Here is a 24,654-nt window from a genome sequence, read left to right on the forward strand (position 1 = left end):
TCTGTTTAAGTAAGCCCATGACATGCTGTTGATATTTAAGCATATGAAATTGACAGTTTAAAGCACTGATTGCCAGGGTTGCAGACGTATAAACCTTCTTACCCCATCTATCCAGCGCCCTGGAGTCTCTATCAGAAGGGGTAGGATTTTTAGCAGTAGAAGCCTTAACACCCTTGGGACCCCGAGAAATTGTTTCAGGGTCAGCAGTAGGAATTTTGAAAAGAAACTTGTGGGAGTCAGGAACCCTGTAATATCGGTCTGGCTTACTAGGAGTCTGAGGCAGGGAATCAAAAGCCATGCTGGATTCTGAGAAAACATCATCAACAATGTCTAAAACATGAGGTATAGCCAAAGGCCTATGCTGCTAAAGAAGAAGAAAATCCCTAAGCCTCTTTTTGGATTCTGAAAAATCCTGACTCTCACAATGAAAATGTTCCCTTAAGATATGCAAAGTTTCTCCAAAAGAAAAATCCTCAGAAGGAGAAGCAGAAGGGATGGATTCTTCTGCATCAGAGTCCTCATAAGGGGGAACAGAAAATTCCTGATCAGAAGAGGAATCAGAAGAAATGGAAACCTGATCTGAAGATTCATAATCAGTGCCTTGCCTATGCCTCTTAGTAGGAGGGGACTGGGAACCCCTGATCAAGGTAATTAAATCCTCAGCCATTTTGATCATTTGTTTTTTAGGCATAGGGGCCTGAGCACGCGGCTCATGCATTGTTTTTTAGCCACAGAAGTTGGTTTTGACCTTGTTTTTGATGATGGCGTCGGTTGAATATACAAATCTTTAGGCCTGAAAACACCCTCAGAAGCTGGTGCCTGCTCAGCGGCTCCGGACCCATCCAAGGGAGAGACATCCGCGGGTTCAATACTTGAAGAATCTCACGGCATACCGGACTCCGAATGGGTCTCGGTAGAGGTCTGCGAATCAAAAGTAGCGGGCATCAGGGGCTATGAAAGCGCCTCACTGAGTACCGGCGACTGGCTTAGGAGAAGCTTCGTCTGTTTTGGACCTCGATGGTCTGTCTCTGTCTTTTTCTTTGCGTTTTTTGTGAATTCCAGTAGTCGGATTGCTAACCGACGACATTTCAGGATAGTTAAACCTAGAGCCAAAGTATTTAGAAGCAGAAATATACAGACGCTTAATAGTGCGTTGGTTAAATTTAGCACAAAACTGACAGCAAGGAACATTGTGGTCAGGGCCTAGGCAAGGAATACAGTACACATGAAAATCCTTATGAGGTATTTGCTTCCCACAAGTAATACAATTATTAACTTTTACTGATATCGGTAAGGAGCAAGAAAAAGTTTCCCCAACGGGGTACTTAGCTTTAGGTTGAAGACTTCGGTTCTGAAACTCGAAAACGAGAATTTCAGGAGTCAGCCGACGGGCACTTGCAAACTGCTTTTGGTTCGGGCACAGCACTGCAAGAAAGACGGATTAAAATGGCGTCGGCTGCATGTTTTATACTGCTGACGACCTGACGTCATGGAAGAGGAGACGGCAACCGACGCAGGACCCAAGACTTTGTTATTCAGGCCGACGGAGGGCAACCTGCCAGCAGATTACCCCAAATGTAATGACTGCAACAGTGAAACACGAAGAACATCTGCAAAAGCTTACAGTTTACAGCCAGTACTCTGGAAAGCAATGCAAAAAAATGAAATGTTTGTTTTTGGGAGTGTAGTGTCTGCATGACAATGTGTGCAGAATTTGTTTCAAATGCAAAATGAATCAATGCACATCACTAAGGTTCTGTGCGTTTTTGTTTTATATATGTTCAGTTCACACACACAGTCAAACAATTTTGACATTCTAAATTGGAAAGAAAGGTGCAGTCATAATCTGTAAATTACAGACCGTCATTTATGGACTAATTTATACATGCATTGTTGGCCAGGTTAACCCCTGCTGAGCGGTGCTTATTTTCAGAGGCGACTTTGGTTATCAGCATATGGAACAATGACAATGCTTAGAAAAGAAATTATATACTTTGAGAACATCAAAAGCAATAGTATTACAGATCATTATGTACTCACACATATGCACACAAATATTTATACAAATATATAAAACTGAAAAACAAGCTAAGAAAAGAAACATTATGCGTTATTTAACAACACAGCAAATAGTCATAGACACAACAATGTTAAAGAGGAATGCAACGGAGTGTAATTAGAAGAAAATAAACACAGAGGAGTGTGGATGGAAGACAACTGGAGGTGAAGAAAGTATAAAGGTATAGTAGATTTAACAGTGAAAAGGAGTTTTATGAATGTCAGGGGCTATTGGAAGTTATCTTGCATAGAGATTAGGTGTAGCAGATGCGCGAGGAAGAGGAGTCATAGACATGAAGGACTTAAAAGTAGCCTGCCAGAAGCTCAAATGTGAGTGAAGGAAATGAAGGCCACTTCTGTCGGCATTGAACAAGAAGTTATGTACTCACCATAACGTTCGATGTAGTCCATCTCGCCTCACATTCTTGCCCGTGGGTTCGGAGCCGAATATCGGCTCTGACTCTGTCAAACTTTTCTAGCTCGAAGTCTTCTATTGGCTGGGCTAAGCAGGTATCCCATGCTGCACTGCTCCATATCCCCAGATCTAGTTTGCTGCGAACACTCATTCATACCCCATGCATAACAACATCCAGGTAAAGAAGAATAAGCTAAAGTGAAAGGAACTCTGTAAATCAGACCTAACCTCCAGATCCTCCAGGAAGGGGGAAGGTGGGAGGGTGAGTAAGAATGTGAGGCGAGATGGACTACATACATCGAACGTTATGGTGAGTACAAAACGTCTTGATGTTATGTAGTCCAATCTCGCCTACATTCTTACCCGTGGGACAGCGTTCCTAGCACCTACATCCTGGGAGGCTCATAGGAAGATACTCCTGAGTAATGTGGAACCAAAGTAAGACCTGCCCCTAGATACCACGTCCAATTGGTAATGAGTAACAAATGTGTGAGGAGAAACCCAAGTAGCTGCCGCACAAATATCATCCACAGACAATCTGGCTTGATAGGCTGTAGATGTAGATACAGCCAGAGTAGAGTGAGCCTTGACCGGAAACGGTAGGTCTTTACCTCTTGCAGAATAAGCGAAAGAGATGCAACTGGAAATTCATCTGGATAGGGTGATTTTGGAGACAGGGGACCCAATTTTGTTTTCCGAAAAGGCGACAAATAGTTGATCAGATTTTCGGAGATCTTTAGTTCGGTGCAGATAGAAACGTCACAGTCTGTGTACATCCAATTGATGAAATTTAAATTCTGCCTTGTTTGAAAAATGGGGAAAAAATACTGGCAACTCAGCAGATTAATTAAAATTAGATATGGACGCCACTTTAGGAAAAAAAGGAAGGGTTTGGTCTAAGAGAAACCCAGTCCTTATGAAAGATCAAGTATGGAGGTTTGATAGAAAGGGCTTAAATTTCTGAAACTCACCTAGCTGAAGTGATGGCTATTAAAAAGGCAGTTTTCCAGGTCAAGAATTTTAAGTCGCAGGTAGCTACAGGCTCGAAGGGTGGTGAAGTAAGGGCTTGCAGGACAAAGTTTAGATCCCAGGGCATGATAGGTTCTGAGACCGGAGGACGGAGTAATACGAGTACCCTTCAGGAAAGCCTTACAGAGTCTGTGAGCCATCAGACTAGGCTCATTAGCAAATTGAACTTTAATGGTAGCTGACACTGAGCCCTGACGGAAAAGCATAGACAAAAACTCCAAGACTGAAGCAATTGGGGCTGTGCAAGGGTCAATTCCTTGGGTATGAGCCCAAATAGAAAACCTCTTCCATTTGCTAGAATAAATCTTCCTAGTAGAGGGCTTATGAGAGGAAGATAAAATATGAACTACCTCAGGGGAAAAGTGATGAAGCCTAACTAACGACGGAAGTGGAGTAGCCAGGCTGTCAACCGGAGGGTTCGCAGAGAGGGGTGGAACTGTCCCGACATGTGTGTCAGTAAAACTGGTTGTGGGTCCAGAATCCAAGGTGTGTCCACAATGTAGGGGTGGAGAAAGGGGAACCAGACATGACGAGGCCAGTGTGGAGCAATCAGAATCATTCTGCTTCCCAAGGATTGCGCTTTCTGAATCACTTTTGATAGCAAGGGAAACGGAGGGAAAGCATAAAGCAGACCAGAGGGCCAATTGTGAACTAGAGCGTCCCTGGGTGACTCCCCCTGTGAGGGGATCAGCGTGAAGTAGCTGCTGCATTTGGCATTGAGGGGGCTGGAAAAAAGGTCGCAGCAAGGCTGACCCCATCTGCTGAAGATTCGTTCTGCAACTAGATGATTCAGGGACCACTCGTAAGGCATCAGAATAGCTCTGCCTAGCCTGCCTGCTATCACGCTGGACTTCCCCAGAATGTGCGCTGCCACCAGAAACCTTTGGGAAGATACTGCCCACTGCCACACTCGCATGGCCTCTCTGCACAGGGGGTATGATCTGGTTCCCCCCTGCTTGTTCAGATACCACACCACTGACATGTTGTCCGAGTGTATTGCAATAGTCCCTAGAGGTAGAAAGCTCTGAAGTGCCTGCAACGCAAGTAGCACCGCCCTCATCTCTAGAACGTTGATATGCAGATGTAGCTCGTGATCTTGCCACGTGCCTTGGACTGTCCTGCCGAGATAATGCACCCCCCCCACTCCATCTGGGAGGCATCCGTGGTCACTGTAGCAACTGGGTTTGGTGGAACGAATGGTTTTCCCCTGTCCAGATTGTTGGTGCAAAGCCACCAACTGAGATCCTGTTTGCATCTGTCAGTGAGCAAAATAGGGTGGGAAGTGGAAGTTTTGGAGAGACCATTGAGCAAAGAGGAGCCACTGAAGGAGCCTCATGTGCAATCTCGCTAGAGGAACCAACATAATTGCTGCTGTCATAGTCCCCAGGAGTTGAAGAACCAATCTTGCCTTCGCTTTCCTCAGGGGAAGCAGGGCGTGCACCTGTTGCTGTAAGACTCTGATTCTTTCCTGCGGTAGAAAGGCTCGCATTTGAACGGTGTCTAACTCTGCACCTATAAAAATGACACGCTGTGAGGGCAACAAGGCAGATTTTTCCCAGTTCAGTGTTATGCTCAACTACTGACAGAGAGTGATGGTAGTGTCCCTGGTTTGGATTAGTAGATGCCTGGTGGGGGCGGTAAGGAGCCAGTCATCCAGATACGGAAACACTTGGAATCCTAGATGACTCAAGTGAGCTGTCACCACTGCCATACACTTGGTGAACACCCTGGGGGCTGTGGGGAGACCAAAGGGCAGGGCTCGAAACTGGAAATGACTGGAAGCGTAGGTGACTCCTGGATGCCCTGTCCATTTTGACATGGTAGTCAGCATCCTTGAGGTCGATGGAGCACATCCATACTTCTTCTCCCAACAATGGGAGAATCAATTGTAGTGTGACCATACGGAACTTGGACTTTTGTACATAGTTGTTCAGTTGGCTGAGATCTAATATGGGTCTCGGGTCCCCTGTTCTTTTCGGCACCAAAAAGAATCTTGAGTAAGTCCCTAATCCGATCTGGTCTGAGGGGACATGCTGGATGGCTCCCTTTCCTAGCAGCTTTAAAACCTCTGAAGCTGCGTGATCCCTTTGACTGGGTGGAACGTCCAGGATTTTCCTGACTGGAGGGGGTCTGAAAAGGATGACATAACCTCCGAAATTATTCATAATACCCATCGGTCCTGGGTGATGCTTTGCCAGGCTTCCGGTATAACGATATTGACCCCGACTGGCTCGAAACGCACAGTCGGGCATCCCATCAGAATGACGGTAGGGAGAGCCGAGAAAGAATGGAATCGTCTCCCAGATTGTGCTGGTCTCTGCCTCTAGGGCGCCTCCCTTAATAACCTCCCTCCTCTGAGTCCGTGGTCACTGAGCCACTGAAGGAGCCTCATGTGTAATCTCGCTAGAGGAACCAACATAATTGCTGCTGTCATAGTCCCCAGGAGTTGAAGAACCAATCTTGCCTTCGCTTTCCTCAGGGGAAGCAGGGCGTGCACCTGTTGCTGTAAGACTCTGATTCTTTCCTGCGGTAGAAAGGCTCGCATTTGAACGGTGTCTAACTCTGCACCTATAAAAATGACACGCTGTGAGGGCAACAAGGCAGATTTTTCCCAGTTCAGTGTTATGCTCAACTACTGACAGAGAGTGATGGTAGTGTCCCTGGTTTGGATTAGTAGATGCCTGGTGGGGGCGGTAAGGAGCCAGTCATCCAGATACGGAAACACTTGGAATCCTAGATGACTCAAGTGAGCTGTCACCACTGCCATACACTTGGTGAACACCCTGGGGGCTGTGGGGAGACCAAAGGGCAGGGCTCGAAACTGGAAATGACTGGAAGCTGAGGTGACTCCTGGATGCCCTGTCCATTTTGACATGGTAGTCAGCATCCTTGAGGTCGATGGAGCACATCCATACTTCTTCTCCCAACAATGGGAGAATCAATTGTAGTGTGACCATAATGGAACTTGGACTTTTGTACATAGTTGTTCAGTTGGCTGAGATCTAATATGGGTCTCGGGTCCCCTGTTCTTTCGCACCAAAAGAATCTTGAGTAAGTCCCTAATCCGATCTGGTCTGAGGGGACATGCTGGATGGCTCCCTTTCCTAGCAGCTTTAAAACTTCTGAAGCTGCGTGATCCCTTTGACTGGGTGGAACGTCCGGGATTTTCCTGACTGGAGGGGGGTCTGACGAAAAGGGGATGACATAACCTCCGGAAATTATTCATAATACCCATCGGTCCTGGGTGATGCTTTGCCAGGCTTCCGGGTATAACGATATTCGACCCCCGACTGGCTCCGGAAACGCACAGTCGGGCATCCCATCAGGAATGACGGTAGGGAGAGCCGAGAAAGGAATCGCGGTCTCCCAGATTGCGTTGGCCCCCTCTGCCTCTAGGGCGGCGTCTCCCTTAATAACCTCCCCCTCCTCACCTCTGGAGGGGAACTCACCTTGTGCACCAGGAAAAAACATCTGTGATTTTTTGAACCACATCTTCCCACCCTGCTGGGCCTTGGGGTAAGGCATAGAGGGAAGGGAAAAAAAGACCCCTACAGCAGACAAGGTCTTTCCCTCTTGCTCGCACCTGGTGAGGGTGTCTTTCACTTTGGTTCCGAACAAAGAAGAACCATCAAAGGGGGCATCAGTGAAAGAAGACTTGAAGGCCTCTGCGAAATGATAAAGGCGCAGCAAGGCTTGCCTTCTAAGGGAAACTCCTGAGCTTGCTGCCCTACTCGCTCCCTCGGCTGCATATGAAATGAGCCGCATGGAGGAGTTAACAATGGATTTGAGGGTAGACACCTGGGCGTTAACCGTCTGGGCCACTGCCTCAGGCACGTTACCCGCAAGAGTATCTCCTAACTCACTCCTTGAGGAGATCTCTCTGGAGCCGAGTAAAATGAGACAGGTAGTTCAGCGACCATAAGGTAAAGGTTGCTGATGAGAGGGTACGCTTCCCGTACCGGTCCATGGTCTTAAGACTCCTTGTTAGGAGGATGGACGGAGGAAGAAGTCTCTGCTACTTTCTTCTGAGTGGCCGCCGCCACCACCATGGCATCCACAGGGACTCCTTTGGACAAAAACTCCTTACCCAGGGGAGCAGAAAGAAATTTATTGGGTCTCCTGGGTACGGGTTCCACAGAATCAGGGTTCTCCGACACCCTCCGACAAATTAAATCCAGGAGCTAGTCGAAGGGTGGGGACACCCAGGAGGCAGAGGGCTGAGCACCAACGGCCTTCAGAAAGACAGACTTCTCGTCAGAGGGGGCTTTGGACGGCCAGTCACCTCTTTGTTTCAATATCTCCAGGATATCTGAGAAAGAAACATCATCAGAGGATGACTTAGGGGACCCCTCCGATTCCTCGAGGTCATTATCTGAGGTGAGAGACTCATCCTGGGAGTCTATGTGCTTCCTCTTGCACGTTTTCTTTCTAGGGGGCTCCTCAGGCAAGAACTCTGAAGGGCCCTCAGAAACTTGGGGACCACTCGTGGGGGTATCCCTAGGCCTTGGGGCTCCACTGTCTACAGATAGGTGGTGATCAGAGGCTATCACTGAAGTGGTAGGGGACAGAATGACCGACCCGCATGATGTAGCTGATGATCTGGCCAGTGTAGTCCGCATGGCCTCAAAGGCAGCCCCCCCCCCCCCCCGAGTCAGAGGACCGGCCAGCCTCCGAGACTATGACAGGAGTCAGCGTTCCTCGAGCCGAGGCACCGAGCGGGAGACTAGGAACCGAAATGTGTCCCAAGGTGTCCCCCTCGGGCCCAACTGAAGAATCCAGAGTCCCGAACCCCGTGGACGGCACCGACGGGGTCGAAGCCGACGTCAGTACCAATAGGCCCGGAGGGGCCATCGGAACCGACCTAGGAACATTCTGGCTCCAAAGACAGAGATGCGCTCGGAGGAGGAATGATCGAAGAAGGTATCAGGACTTGCTCTGGAGCCGACTGGGACGGAGCCGAAAACAATTTTGCCAAAACCGGTGACTGGAGGAGCCTCTGCACCACCCTATCGACATCCACATCTGAAAGAGTCCTGGAGGATTTGAAGGACAGGGAGGGAGATCAAGATCTCCTCTCAGGTGACACTGGTCTAATACTGGGCGATCGGCTCCAAGGAGGTTCCAGTATAATTGGAGCCGGCGCCAGTTCCATCAACACCGACACTTCCTGCGGCCCCCGAGGACAGTGGAGCCGAGGAGGTCGAAGCAAGTTTTGTGACTTACTCCGGTGGCTCTGAGGAAACTGAAGGAGCTGGAGATCTCTTTTTTGACTTTGAGGATTTCGATTCAGAACTGGAAGCAGAATCCATGGCCTCTTCGAACGAGGGTTTCAAGAGTCCCTTGAGAATTAGCTTATTCTTTCTTTCTTGAAGCACCCTGGGACTAAAAGCATGGCAGAAGCTGCAGGACTCCTGCAGATGGATTGCTCCCAGGCAATAAACGCAAACAGAATGTCCATCGGTGATGGACATCTTGTAACCACACTTAGAGCACTTTTTAAAACCCGAAGGTTTGTGCTCCTTGGAATCTTTGGACATATTTTAAACAAGTAATCACAAATACCACAACAATGAATAAGTCACCGTCTGACAGGAAAAAACACACAGACATGCAAAAAGTACAGTTTTGTACCTACCATAAATGTAGATGTCAGAGAGACATGCAACTGCAGTCATAACATGTGGGTTGTCCTGCCTCAGGCAACCCCCGGTCGGCCGGATTCCAAAGTCTGGGTCCGACGTCGGCTGATGTCGCATTTCTCTCCAACGTCAGAGCGGCTGGAGTATATAAGCATCAGCCAACGCCATTTTCTTCAGTGTTTCTTGCCCCAGATGCCAGGTGCCCTCCAAGGAAGACTGTAATCAAATTGGAAGACAAAAACAGGATTCCAAACAAATACATGAGCAATAAAACAAATACACCATAACAGATATCCCCAGCTAAGAGAGAGAGGGATAGGAGTGGACCCTAAGCATAGAGGGGTATGGAGGGAGGGAAATGACTGCAGTTGCATGTCTCTCGGACATCTACATTTATGGTAGGTACAAAACTGTACTATGTCCTTCAAGAATGCAACTGCAGTCATAACATGTGGGTAGAATACCATAGGTTAGCTGGGGAGGAGGTATGCTCTAGGAGAGTGATGGTGTGGCAATCAAACCCTGCAGGACTGCCGGGCAAAGCCTGCTCTGGATCTTGAATATAGGGGAGATTGTAGTGTTTTGAGAATGTATGCACGGAGCTCCATGTAGCAGCTTCTAGAATGTCCTTTGTAGGCACCCCTCTTAAAAATGCTGTAGAGGTGGCTGTAGCTCTGGTGGAATGTGGTCTGACATAGGCTGGAACAGTCTTTCCATGAAAGGAATAACAGAATCTGATGCAATGTCCAATCCATTTAGAAATAGTCTGTTTTGAAATTGCTTTTCCTTGGACTGCAGCGTAAGCTACAAAAGTTGTTCAGACTTCCTACTGGCCTTGGTTCTGTCCAGGTAGTATCAAGCTGTCTATGAATGTCCAAGGTATGTAAAAGCCTTTCCCCCTTATTCTCAGGATTGGGGAAAAAGGCAGGCAGATGAATGGCTTGATTTAGAGAAACCCTAGATACCACCTTTGGCATAAAGGTAGGGTTGGTCCTTAATGAAACCCTGCCTCTGTGGAAAATAATAAAGGGTGGTATTGCCATTAGGGCCTGTAGTTCCGAAACCCTTCTGCTGAGGTAATTGCCAACAGGAAAGCTGTTTTCCATGAGAGAAATTGCAAGTCAACTGAAGCTGCTGGCTCAAAAGGAGGTAGAGTCAGTTTTTCTAAGACAAAATTGAGGTCCCAGGCTGGCACTGGGGCCTTTCTTGGTGGCTTAATGTTCTTGATTCCCTGAGGAATTGTCTTAGTAAGGGGTGAGAAAACAGGAGGATCAGTGTTGTATCTAGCTGAAATGGCAGATGCATGTATTTTATTGATGAATATGAGAGGCCACTCTGTAACATATCTGCCAAATATTCCAAGATAAGTGGGATGTTCAGTAATGATGCATCATGCCCTTTGCTGGTATTCCAATTGCTGAATCTTTCCACTTGGCTAAGTAGACCTTTCTGGTGGATGGTCTTCGAGCCTCTGTTAGTATCCGCTGAACTTCCTTAGAGAGAGGTAAGTTGAATTTATTTATGGGATCTCCCAGGCTGTTAGCTGCAGAGTCTGAAGGTTTGGATGCAGTGTTCGAAATTGTGCTGAGTCAAAAGTAGAGGCCACTGAGGGAGGGCCCACCTCCTGGTGTGACATATGCTCCGTGAGTAGTGGGTACCAGTGTTGTCTTGGCCAATCCGAGCTATTATGATTCCCTTGGGCTTCTCTGCTTTGATCTTTAGTAATACTGAGGTCATCAGTGGCAGAGGTGGGAATGCATAGATTGCTAGGGAGCTCCAGTTGAATGAAAGAGCATCTATTTTCCAAGCCTTTGGATGGTATGTCCTTGTGCAAAATTTTGGTAGTAGATGATTGAGGTGAGAGGCAAATAGGTCCACTTCTGGCTTGCCCCATGTCAAGTGAGTTGTCGGAAAGCCTTCGATGCAACCTCCACTGTGTGGATCTGTGAAATTCTGCTTAGGCTGTCCGCCAACACATTGTCTTTTCCTGGAACAAACTGTGATTGTAACTGGATGTTTAGACTCACTGATTTCTCCCAAAGCTGCATTGTCAGTCTGCAAAGGGGATAAGAGTGAGTGCCCCCCTGCTTGTTTATGTACCACATCACAGTGGTGTTGTCTGTCCGTATCATTAAGTGACCTTGCTGGAGTTGGTTTTGAAAAGCCTCGATAGCATGCATTACTGCCAGCATTTCCTTTTGATTTATATGCAGATGTGTTTCCTTTGGAGACCATTGTCCTTGTATACATCAGCCTTCCATGTGCGCCCCCCATCCGAGGTCTGAGGCGTCTGTAGTCATGGTCTGTGTTATCTGTGGTTTTTTGAATGACAAACCTGTATTTTCCTTGCTCACCGAAGCCCACCATAGGAATTCCTTTTGTAAGCATGGAATGAGTGGTATGATTGTCTCCAAGTTGTTGCTGTGCTGAGACCAAACGCTTTTTAGGTACCATTGAAGCTTTCTCATGTGTAGTTTTGCTAATGGAACCAGTAGAATGCAGGATGCCATGTAACCCAGGGCCTGTAGGAATCTCCTTGCAGTCATCTGGGTGAGTTTTGCTAAATCTTTGAAGTATTGAGTTAACTTCTCTTGCTTGTCTTCTGTCAGGTAAGCCATTTGAGAGGCTGTGTCTAGTTTGGCTCCTAAGAAGATTATTTGCTGGGATGGCTGCAGTCTTGACTTTTGGAAGTTGACTGTGTATCCCAGAGCTTGAAGTAATCGTATGACATATTCCAGATTTTTTGTCAACATCAGTTTGTCGTCCGCTTGTATGAGGCAGTCGTCCAGGTACGGGTAAATTTGTATACCCTGGAGCCTGCAATGAGCAATTACTGAAGCCAGGCATTTTCACTCTGGGCGCAGCAGATAAGCCAAATGGCAATGCTGAGAATTGATAATGCTCTGGCACTGCAAGAAATCTGAGGTATCTTCTGCAACTGTGTCTGATAGGGACATGCAGGTATGCCTCCTTGAGGTCCAGAGTAATCAGCCACGACTCCTTGCCTAGCATAGGAAGGAGTTGCTGCAGAGTCAGCATTTTGAACTTTGGTACTATGAGAAAGGTGTTTAATGAGGACAAGTCCAGTATTGGCCTCCATTGAGTTTCTTTTCTTGGAACAAGGAACAGTCTTGAGTAAAATCCCTGTTCTTGTTGTGGAACTCTTTCTATTGCTTTCATTTGAGCTAGCAGAGAGATTTGCTTGATAGCCTCTGCCCTTTGATGTTGTGGTAGATTTGGCATGCCTTGTTTTCTTGTCAGGGTATGAAAATGAAACCTGTACCCTCGGTCTATAATGTCCAAAATCCATTTGTCCTTTGTCAGTCTGTGCCAGTTTTCTGCAAACAGAGATAATTTTCCCCAAGGGAGCTTCTAGTTGTTCCCTGGTAGGTGTAGTAGAGGAAAGTCATTGAGATTGTGGTTGTTGGGCAGGAGAAACCCCTCGTCCACTTCTTTGGTTTCCTGGCTGCCATTGACGCCCCTGTAAGGGCCTCTGTATTGGCCTCTTCCTCGCCACGCCTGTTCTACCCCTTTGAAACTTTTCTGGATTAGGAAAGGACCAGTTTTTGAAGGCCAGTTCCTACTGAATCTGGGGGGTTGAACCTGGAGGAAATCCTTTACAGTTTGAACTGATTTTGCTTTTTCTTCAATGGTCTTTAGCATATCCTTAGCATTTGCACCAAAAAGCTTGTTCTTTTCCAAAGGTGCATCCAGAAGTTTTGCTTTTACATGATCTGGTAGAGGTTGATCTTTTAACCAAGCATGTCTTCGCATCACTGCCCCTGTCATAGCTGCCCTACATGAAACTTCCAGTGCATCATATCCACACTGCAGGAAGTGATTGCTTACTTGCTGAGTGTTATGTACAGCTTCCTGCAAAGTCTTCCTGTCTAAAGGATCAGGAGAAGCTAGTGCTTTTTGTAAATCTTCTAAGAGATGATCCTGATATTGGAACATATGAAAAAGGCAATTTAAAGCTCCCATAGATAAAGTAGTGGAAGTGTAAACGTTTTTACCCCATCTCTCTAAAGACCTTGCCTCCCTGTTGGAGGGCAAAGGATTTTTAGAGGTGGAGGCTGAAACTCCTTTAGGCCCCTGTGAAATAGTTTCCAAATCCACAATATGGGCCCTGAATAAATGGGAATGAGTTTCTGGGACCCTGTAATACCTGTCTGGCTTGGCTGGTGCAGGAGGGAGAGTATCAGGGGTAGCACTAGAATCAGAATACAAATCATCCAGAACATCCAAGTACAGGAGGAATAGCTAAGGGCCTGTGCTGAGGCTTCTTAAGGAAAGTCCTAAGGCGTTTCCTGGAATCAGAATATTCTTGGCCCTGCCACTTGAAATGTTCCTCATGGTGTGCAGAACTTCCCCAAAGGAAATATCCTCAGGAGGGAGGCAAGGGATGGAATCTTCTGCATCGAGTCCTCATAGGTCTGGAAGAGCTCTTCCTGGCTATCAGAGTGGACAGAGCCTCAGAGTCTTCATCTGAAGGAGTAGGGTCAGAGGGTTCAACCCGGGCCTTTATCAGGAGGAGGCTGGGAGGCTCTCTGGATGGGTCTGTGAACCTCTAATCATGGAAATTAAATCAGCAGCCATGGACATAATTTGTGTCTCTGGAGTCGGCTGAGGTAAGGATCTTGAAGTAATATGCTTTGTTTTGCTGGCTGCCTTAGCCCTAGTGTAGGCCTTAATAGACATGGCCATAGGAGGCGTGGCAGCTCCACGTGCAGGAGTGACCTTATCTACAGCAATGGTCTCGGGCATCTCCTCGGTTTCGGTATCCGGAGGAAAATCTATAACTGGCGTCGGAGTAATGTCTGGAATCGGAGTCGTCGGTTCGGAGCGGTGGAGAGACCGTCTCAGAGGGCCTAGCACTCGCGCTAGGTTTTGGCGTGGAGTCGGTAGTAGACGCGGGCCGAGGATGTCGGTCCCGGTCTTTTCGCTTTTTGGGAGTTTATGGCGTCGGAAGATCCGACGGCATGGTATAAGCAAATTTATCGCCGAAAAAGTCTTCAGCGAACTCCGCCCGGCGCCTGAGAGTGCGCTTGAAGCGAGCACAGGCTACACAGGCCGAGACGTCGTGGTCTGGGCCCAGGCAAGGGAGGCAGTAAGAGTGGAAATCCTTATGAGGTATTTGTTTACCACAAAAAAGACAACTGTTAACTTTTCAGTAATTTCTGACATCGGCTGAGGCAAGAAAAGGTCCCAACGGGTACTTAGCTTTTGATGACTTCGTATCAGAGAATACAGGAGCTGACCGACCGGCACTTGCGAACTGCTTCTGCTTCGGGCACCGCGCGGCAAGAAAGACTGGAGAAAATGGCGTTGGCTGATGCTTATATACTCCAGCCGCTCTGACGGAGAGAAATGCGATATCAGCTGACGTCGGACCCAGACTTTGGAATCCGGCCGACCGAGGGCTGCCTGAGGCAGGACAACCCACATGTTATGACTGCAGTTGCATTCTTGAAGGACATCACCACTAAGCGCGGGAACAAGTTTTTACACAACACACAATCCTTAGAAGGTACACACACTGAGATGACTAGGGCTAAAAACCTCTTAACTAAAACGTTTTTTTTTTAACGACGTACACAGAAGGGAAACAGACACTAAAACCTCTAACTCAAATGGTTTTAGAAGAGAAACAACACAAGACAAGAGGGGAGGACTAGGTCCTCTAACTAAAACGGGCCTAGCCCGATAGAACAGCTAGGGGATACCACAAACCACAATCACACTACAGAAATACCAACACAACACCAATTAGAAACAGCTATTAAAATATCTTTTTGTTTGTAACAAGTTTTCTCAGAATAACAAGAAAAAAGGGTACTTAGCCACAGCCAAGAGAGAGACCACGTCCGAGCTACACGAGCGGCAAACGAGATTTGGGGATATGGAGCAGTGCAGCATGGGATACCTGCTTAGCGCAGCCAATAAAAGACTTTGAGCTAGAAAAGTTTGGCCGAGTCGGAGCCGATATTCAGCTCCGAACCCACAGGTAAGAATGTAGGCGAGATTGGACTACATAACATTATCTGGTTTGATCACACATGTTTCATGGCAAGGTATTCCAGAGAAAGAATCTGAACAGCTGTTTTGTAAGATGTGTTATTAAGTTGTCTGCTCTCTAGTCATTTTGTTCCACTCTGAAGATAGGAAGTAGTGAGGTGTCTTATCTTTAGATGCAGTTTTAGTTTTGTCAGTGTGAAGGAGGTTCTTGTACCCTGCAGTTAGGTTTCTAACAGAGGAATGCCATCACAAAAGTATGTGTAAAGGTAAACAATGGGCATCGTGAAGGAGTTTGTGTGTGAAAGGTACATGATTAAACCTAACTTTGTTTTCATAAGTCACTCATTGTAAATTGTTAATTACGCTGCATGTGGGCCAGTTAGACAGTGGATAGACTGCAAACTTTGCAGTTTCATAGTATATTTATTTTATTGTTGCTTGAATGGAGTTATTAACATTACTCATGACACAACTTCCTTAAAATAGTATGGGTAAAATCACTGTACCCCAAGTGAAATAATGCCCTCCAAGGTGCGTGTTGATGTGTAATTAACATACTTCTAGGGGTATAGAGGTAATCCGCTTGCAGCATCGGGTCTCATAATACCCCTAGACGGGCATTAATTACACATTAACACACACCCTGTCGGGCAATATCGCTTGCTTATTATGAGCGGCATGGCCAGTCCTTGGAAACATGTCTTACATGAAACCAGTCCATGGTGCAATAAAGGTTGGAGACCACTGCCCTACACTGTACACAAGCAGCATATGTATGACATACAGCATACCCTTAGTAACCTAAAGGTTTTGGTATACTGGCCGGATATCGGGCTGCCCTCGGCAGGAATCCCAATTGTAAGGAATACTACAACAGAGAAATGGAAGGACATTACCTAGGTTCAGCACAGAACCCCAAAAGCATTATAGTCTAAAAAATACCTTAAATTAATAGCTTTAACTTCAGATTAAGACCAAACACAACACAAAAAACTCATTAAGGCTTTTGCGGCAGTGATCAATATGATGAACATATTACATTATTATGACAGTGACTAGTACAGAATCACAAGTGAGAGGAATGACAGACATTTGATCTGTACAATGCTAACAAACAGAGCTGTCTGAAATAAAGATCCCAAAAGGAGAAACAAAAAAAGGGCCCACTGCAATATATTGCTGAAAACCAAAAATGACAATGGTAGGATGAGAAGTCATGACATTAGTATAATAAAACATAACAGCATAGTCGAGAATAAAATGTGAGTTGGGGATGGATTTTTAAACTTGCGTTTGCAATGAAAAACAGCAATCTCTAAAAAACATCAGACTAAGGTTTTAACTTAAATTAGCACAACAATATCTGAAGTCACTAATTATGAACAACTAATTAGTTAAAATATTTTCACTGAACTGATTTGCAATTTTTTTGTATCAAAAACAAAAGCAAATAATACAAAGAATCACAAAAAGTGAAACTATACTTACTTGGCTTTTTCTCTGACAGGAGGTGAAGTCTGTCTTTCAAGCAACTCCTGAGGGTTTTCACTATAGATGGTCACAGAAGAAAAAGGCTCTTCATTACCAACAATTCCCGAATGAATCGATTTAGTGAGGACTTCTACTGAATGACATCGTTCAATGTTTGTATTTCCCTGGGTCTGGCTGTGTGTTGTACTAGAGAGATCAGAGGAGTGAGCCCTTCTCAAGTACCGAGAGTGAGGTCTACTTTCTTCCTCTTCAGTATTGTGCATGTTCCTCCCCCTCACAGTCTCTCTTTTGGATGTCAGTTGTCTTCCTCTTTCTGTAGAACAGTCACTGTCAAGAGAAGATGCACTACCTGGCTTCTTAACTTGTGCTGGAAATACACTGAATTTATTAGGGAGTGCCTGAGAGACTAACTGCTTTGTCCTTTCTGGCAAGCGACTACTAGTACTACTGGAAGAGGTTGTAGCACCAGTAAAGGCTGTTGAAATTGTGGCATGTCCGCTGTCTAAAGAGTCTTCTACAGAATTTGGACCTCTTCTAAACAATGAATTTTTTGTCATAAATGGATGATCTAAAACAGATGAAAGGCTTATACGATCTGCAGGGTTCTTACGAAGCAGTGAGTAAATTAGGTCTCGTGCTTCCTGTGATACAAATGATGGCATTTTGTAATCTGCAAGGACAACTTTATTAAGAGTGGTCTTTACTGCATCTGTATCAAATGGAGGTCGCCCAACAAGAAATGTGTAGAACATGCATCCTAGAGACCATACATCAGATTCCAGTCCATGTGCACTCCGAGTGGCAATCTCTGGTGAAATGTAATTTGGAGTGCCACACATGGTAAAATGCTTTTCGTTGGGCATTCGAAGCTGCGTAGCTAAACCAAAGTCAGCAATTTTAATATTCATGTTGCTGGTGAGCAGAAGGTTTGACAGGGTGAGATCTCTGTGCAATATTCCATGTGAATGCAAATAAAGCATCCCAGTGACAGTCTGATGCATAAAATTCCGAGCTTTAAATAAAATAAATACATAAATAAATAAATATCACAGAACATGAACATTATTAATTCCTTCATATCTCAGCTGAGGAATGTCACATGTGTAACAGTCTACATACTTCCACACATTCCAAAGCATTTTCAGAAAAATAGTCAAAATGCAGAAGCCAAACAAATGTAAATATCTTGTGAACAGTAAATACTATTAAAACTGTACAAGAAGCAGTGTTACCGGTGTTCTTTAAAGTAACAAACCAAAAAAAAAAAGCTCTTTGTAGAGATAACAAACCAGTGCAGCCACAATCTTTACATAAATGCTGTAACATTGTCTTGCAAACCAAGAACTATATATTTCTCTAACACTTTATAAACAACTTTTTATATATTAGAAACTATGTCAGAGCAATTTTAAGTCAGACTTTACCTTTCACAAAACAGCAAGAAATTCCTTTCTGAGTGTTTACAGAGTTATTTACAAAAAGTATGAACATGCGGTAGCGTTGTTGCCTCACAGCAAGAGGTTCTCCCGTTCGATTCTCGACTGAAGTGCGGGGAGTGCCTTCTGTGTGGAGTCTGCATGTTCTCCCCGCGATTGGATGGGCGTTCAAAAGACATGCGTAAATGGGCGTGCCTTCGTTGAAGGTTGGATGTCGAGCTGGCACCTCGGCGTTCGTGAAAATCTACTGCCAATCATTAGCGGACAGGAGTTTCGCTGTGGCGACCCCTAACCGGGAAAAGCCGAAAGACCAACAACAACATGAACATGTATGCTTAGCTGAAATACCACACAAAATAAATACTGAACATTTCCAATTCCGTACAACTTAAAGTGCAAATATCAATGACAGTTTTCTTTAACATAATGTAAGATTTTGCCTAACGCCATGCACTAGCTTTTAAGTCACTTGGTTTTGGAAATACTAATGTGCATAGGGTAATATGACAAACAGCAGTCTCTCAATTATTCTGTATAACATGGGAATGGGGATAATATATTTTTTTCTGTCTCCCACCATAAAAATTTGCACCAAGTTCCTCACTAAGATATAGAAATCTTGGTTACTTAACTACGAATACAAATTTGAAAAAATGAATGATAAGGGATAGTCATTAATATCTCAACTGCTGGTCATTTTATATTAATCTTTACGTCAGTTTTTACTAAAACATTGCCCATTATTATGCCACTTATTAATAGATGATACATTGTTTAGTTAAAGAAGCTGCTTCCAGTCCCTTCAAAAAGTCAGGATACCATGAAGAGCTACGGGTGTTAAATGGAAGTATACAAAAAAGGCACGATAGGCGTGAATGTAATAAACATTTTCATGACAATAACAGCTCTAGAGCAACTTATGGATGTTCTAAGCAAAGCTTTCCAACAACATTAATAATGATGAATGTGCTCACAATTCATACAATCATTTTTCAACACTTGTGTTATCTTCCACAGGACAGGGAACCTAGAGTCCCATCCTGAAGCTCAGTCAGCATAAAGTAGAAAGCCAGTCCTGAATGCAGTCCCAGTCCCTCACAGAATAAGTTCATACACATACACACAATGCGCATGCAAACCTACTGGCAACTTGCAGGCTCACCCATTCCCTCATCAGCATGTCCATATTTCAGAGTATATGTTACAAAGGCCAGGTGTAAAAAAGTACAGTTTTGTACCTACCATAAATGTAGATGTTCGAGTGCTAATACAGCTGCAGTCATAACAGATGGGTTCTCCTGCCATCAGTCGGGTCCTCGGGCGGCCGAATTCCAAAGTCTAGGTCCGGCGTCGGTTGTCGTCATCTCTTCCCTGACGTCAGTGCGACAGGGGTATAAAAGAACCAGCTGACGCCATTTTCTTCAGTTTTTCTTGCCCCAGATGTCAGGTGCCCCCAGAAGGAAGGCAATACATAAAATTATGTAGTAATGCAATGCAATATAATCAAAAAACAGTGGTTGCAAGCAAATACACCATAAAAGAATACCCCTAGAGGGGAAGGAGGGAGGGAAACCTGGACTGCAGCTGTATTAGCACTCGAACATCTACATTTATGGTAGGTACAAAACTGTACTATGTTCATCGTGCATACAGCTGCAGTCATAACAGATGGGTAAAATCCCAAAGCTAAGAAAGGAGTGGTAGGCACTAGGTGGAAAGTACAGTTTTGTACCTACCATAAATGTAGATGTCCGATAGGAATGCATCTGCAGTCCTTACAAATGGGTTGTCCTGTCGTCAGGCAGCCCTTCGGTCGGCCGGATTCCAAAGTCTGGGTCTGGCCTCGGCTGGTGTCGCCTTCACCCGATGTCATAGCGGCAGTTATCCGGGTATAAAGGCATCAGCCGACGCCATTTTCCTCAGTGTTTCTTGCCCCAGATGCCAGGTGCCCTCTTGGAAGGCTAAATTTGGATAAATGCCAATGATTCCAAATAGTAGAGAGCAAACACAAAAAATAAGCATGTATGTACATATATACAAACAAATACACCATAATAGACTGCCCCAGCTAGCTATAAGATGGGCAAATACCCTAGGAGCACCACAGAGGGGAAGGCGGGTGGGTAATCCTGACTGCAGATGCATTCCTATCGGACATCTACATTTATGGCAGGTACAAAACTGTACTATGTCCTTCAAGGATGCATCTGCAGTCCTTACAAATGGGTAGAATACCATAGCCAAACTGGGGGAGGTGGACGAATAAAGTTATGGTGTAGTTAGGATCCCTTGCAAGACAGCAGTGGCAAAGCCTGCTCGGGATCTAGAGTATAAAGGTAAATTATAATGCTTGGCAAATGTATGCACGGAGCTCCAAGTAGCAGCTTCTAAAATGTCCTTGGTAGCCACTCCTCGTAAGAAGGCTGTGGTAGTGGCTGTTGCCCTTGTAGAGTGAGGCCTGATGTTCTCTGGAGTTTTCTTTCCATGGTAGGAGTAACAAAATCTAATGCAATTTCCTATCCACTTGGAGATTGTCTGTTTTGAAATTGCTTTTCCTTCCCTTCCTGTTGCATATGCTACCAGTAGCTGGTCAGTTTTTCTATTGCCCTTGGTCCTGTCCAGGTAGTAGCGTAATTGTCTATGTACATCCAAGGTATGTAGCAGTCTTTCTCCCCTGTTCTGTGGGTTTGGGAAGAATGTAGGTAGGTGGATAGCCTGATTTAAAGAAACTCTGGAAACCACCTTAGGCATAAAGGAAGGATTTGTTCTCATGGACACTCTATCTTGATGGAAGATCAGGAAGGGTTGCACTGCCATTAATGCCTGAAGTTCAGATACCCTTCTTGCTGAAGTGATTGCCAGCAGGAAAGCAGTCTTCCATGATAAGTATTGTAATTCTGCTGTTGCTGCTGGTTCGAAAGGAGGAAGTATCAATTTTTCTAGCACAAAGTTCAAGTCCCATGCTGGTAATGGTGGCTTCCTAGGAGGCTTTACATTTTTAATTCCTCTCAGAAACTGTCTGAGCAGAGGATGTGAGAAGACAGGAGGATCCAAGTCGTATTCTGCTGAAATAGCTGATGCATGAATCTTGATGGAGGAATAGGACAGGCCTGTGTGGAAGAGCTCTGCCAAGTATTCCAGAATGTTGGCTATGTTTACCAGCGACACATCTTCTCCTTTTCAGTACTCCAAATGAGATATCTTTTCCATTTTGCTGAATAATTTTTTTCTTGTTGAGGGTCTGCGAGCCTCAAGGATAATGTCTTTAACCCTTTGGGATAAATTTGGGTTAATTGGTCTTATGCAATGTTCCAGGCAGTCAGCTGCAGAGTTTTCAGGTTTGGATGCAGATTGTTGTAGTTGTTCTGTGTTAACAGCAAGGGAACCAGGGGTAGTGGCCATATTTGTTCCCGAGACATGCTCCTCAGTAATGGATACCAATGTTGCCTTGGCCAGTCTGGAGCTATCAGAATGATCCTTGGACGGTCCTCTTTGATCTTCAATAGCACTTTGTGCATCAAAGGAAGTGATGGGAATGCATATGCTGTCAGGTTTTTCCAACTGAAGGATAGGGAGTCCACCTTCCAAGCAAGTGGGTGGTACGTCCTTGTGCAGAATTTCTGTAGTTGGTGATTGCGTGGGGATGCAAATAAGTCTATTTCTGGGAGTCCCCATTTTCTTGTAATGGTTTTGAAGATGTCCGGATGCAGCATCCATTCGTGGGCATCCGTGGTAGTCCTGCTTAAAATGTCTGCTAGAATGTTTTCTTTTCCTGGTACAAAAATTGCTTTTAACTGAATGTTGTAGCTCAGGGCCACATTCCAGAGATCCAGTGCCATCCGGCAAAGAGGATATGAGTGTGTGCCTCCCTGTTTGTTGATGTACCACATAACTGTGGTGTTGTCTGTCCTTATCATTAATAGACCTTGTTGAAGGAATGGTCTGAATGCCTGAATTGCCAGTTTTACTGCCAGCATTTCCTTTAGATTTATGTGTAGGTGCAGCTGGTTTTGAGACCATAAGCCTTGTATGCACTTGTCCAGCATGTGTGCCCCCCAACAGAGGTCTGAGGCGTCTGTCGTGATGGTTTGGCTTGGTTGAGTACTGTGAAAAGGCAATCCTGTGTTTGATTGACAAGCCTGAGCCCACCATAGGAATTCTTGCTTCAGGCATGGAATAATGGGAATCTGGGTTTCCAAGCTGTGCTTGTGTTGAGACCATAAATTCCTTAGGTACCACTGTAGTTTTCTCATATGCAGTCTGGCATGAGGAACCAATATTATGCAGGATGCCATGAAGCCCAAGGCTTGCAGAACTTTTCTTGCTGTCAGACGGTTCTGTTTTGTTAAGGCCAAGAAGTAGAGAGGTAGCTCCTGTTTTTCTACTGTTAGGAATGCCATTTGCCTTGATGTGTCCAACTCTGCACCCAAAAAGGTTATTCTCTGGGATGGTATCAGTTTTTACTTTTTTGTATTGACTGTGTATCCCAGGGCTTGTAGCAGATAAATGACCCTTTGTAAATCTTCTGCTAGTTTGCTTTTGTTGTCCGCTTGTATCAGGCAGTCATCCAGGTATGGGTAGATTTGGATTCCCTGAAGCCTGCAATGAGCAATTACTGATGCCAGGCATTTCGTGAACACTCTGGGCGCAGTAGATAAGCCAAAGGGCAATGCTGAGAATTGATAATGCTCTGATCCTGCAAGAAATCTGAGGTATCTTCTGCAGTTTGGTCGTATGGGGACGTGCAGGTATGCCTCCTTGAGATCTAGAGTCACCAGCCAAGACTCCTTGCCCAGCATGGGAAGAAGCTGCTGTAGGGTCAGCATTTTGAATTTTGGAACAATGAGGAATGTGTTTAAAAGCGGACAGGTCGAGAATAGGTCTCCATTTGCCTTCTTTTCTTGGTACAAGGAAGAGTCTGGAGTAAAATCCTTCCCTTGCTCCATAGATGGTACCTTTTCTACAGCTCTCATCCTTAATAATTGGGATATTTGTTTTAGTGCTTCTGTCTTTTGATTTGGAGGTAGGTTTGGCATTCCTCTCTTCCCTGGTAGAGTATGGAAGTGAAACCTGTAACCTTGGTCTATTATCTGCAAAATCCACTTGTCTCTTGTGATGTAATGCCAGTTTGTCGTAAATAAGGCTAGCTTCCGCCTAAGGGTGCTTGCAGTTGTTCCCTGGTAGGCGGTGCCAGAACCAAGTCACTGTGATTGACCTGTAGTTGTGGTGGTGGTTGTGTCTGTGGCTGTGCCTCGCTGGTTGTTGCCCTGCCACTGACGTCCTCTGTAAGCACCCCTGGATTGGCTTCTGCCTCTTGAACGCCTATTCCTGCCCCTCTGAGTTCTGGAGGAGTCTGGAAAGGACCAATTCTTGGAGGGCCAATTCCTGCTAAACCTCGGAGGTTGGACCTGTAAGAAATCTTTTACTGTTTGGACAGATTTTGCCTTCTCTTCCATCTTCTTCAGTACTTGTTGTGCAGGAGAGCCAAACAAATTGATCTTATCCATAGGAGCATCTAATAATTTTGATTTGACATGGTCTGGTAAGGCCTGTTCTTTTAGCCATGCATGCCTTCTGATACTGTGCCAGTCATGGCTGATCTAAAGGAAGCCTCCAGTGCATCATAGCCGCATTTTAGGGAATGGTTACTGACTTGTTGAATGTTATGTACCATTTCCTGCACATATTTTTTTTGTCTACTGTTTCATCTGAGGATACTTTTTTGGTTAACTGATCTAGCAAAAATTCTTGATACTGCATCATGTGAAATTGACAGTTCAAGGCCCTAGCTGAAAGAGTAGCAGAAGTGTAAACTTTTTTACCCCATCTCTCTAAGGATCTGGATTCCCTTTCAGAGGGGAGGGGGTTTTTGGCAGAGGTGGCTGCTACAGCCTTAGGTCCTTGGGATATAGTTTCTGGATCTGCAAGGGGAGCCTTATACAAGTGGTAATGTGTGTCCGGGACCCTGTAGTATCTATCGGGCTTAACAGGGGCAGGAGGCAGAGAATCAGGAGCAGTACAAGCACCATTAAATGCATCATCTACAACAGAAAGAACTGGAGGTGTGGCTAAAGGCCTATGTTGTGGTAAATGCAGAAAGGTTCTAAGCCTTTTTCTGGAGTCTGAAAAATCCTGGCCCTGCCACTGAAATTGTTCCCTCATAGCATGCAAGGTTTCCCCAAAGGAAAATTCCTCAGGCGGAGAGGCAGAAGGAATGGACTCTTCACCATCAGAGTCTTCATAAGGGGAGTATGGGGCCTCTGGAGGGTCTGTACCATTTGAGTCATCAGAGGAATCATCTGTAGACACTGGCTCAGGGGGCTCTGCTCTAGACCTCTTCTCTGGAGGCAGGTGAGAGGTCCTGTCTGGTTGAGGTTGGGATCCTCGGATTAAAGAAATGAGATCCTCTGCTAAACTAAGCATTTGTGAACTAGAGCTAGGCCTGTGAGAGGAGGGCTTAGCAGGCACAGATTTAGTAGTTTTAGCTGCTTTAGCCCTGGCAAAGGCCTTAATGGACATGGCTGCAGGTGGCCTAGCAGCTCCACGTGCAGGGGTTGAAGTATCCAAG

At 45.4% G+C, this 24,654-nt stretch overlaps 1 protein-coding gene across 1 annotated transcript in view; it reads right to left on the reverse strand.

The window, feature by feature from the left end:
* The window catches only part of PLK4 (polo like kinase 4), a gene marked incomplete in the record, with an annotated part of 949,915 nt that overhangs the window by 789,637 nt on the left and 135,624 nt on the right, over positions 1 to 24,654 (reverse strand). The window contains 1 exon segment of the mRNA XM_044061753.1: positions 16,648 to 17,662. Within this exon segment, the coding sequence (XP_043917688.1) occupies positions 16,648 to 17,662 (1,015 nt within the window).

This window comes from Protopterus annectens, chromosome 2.part0 (genome assembly GCF_019279795.1).
Source record: "Protopterus annectens isolate FY-2018-M chromosome 2.part0, PAN1.0, whole genome shotgun sequence".
NCBI lineage: Eukaryota > Metazoa > Chordata > Ceratodontiformes > Protopteridae > Protopterus > Protopterus annectens.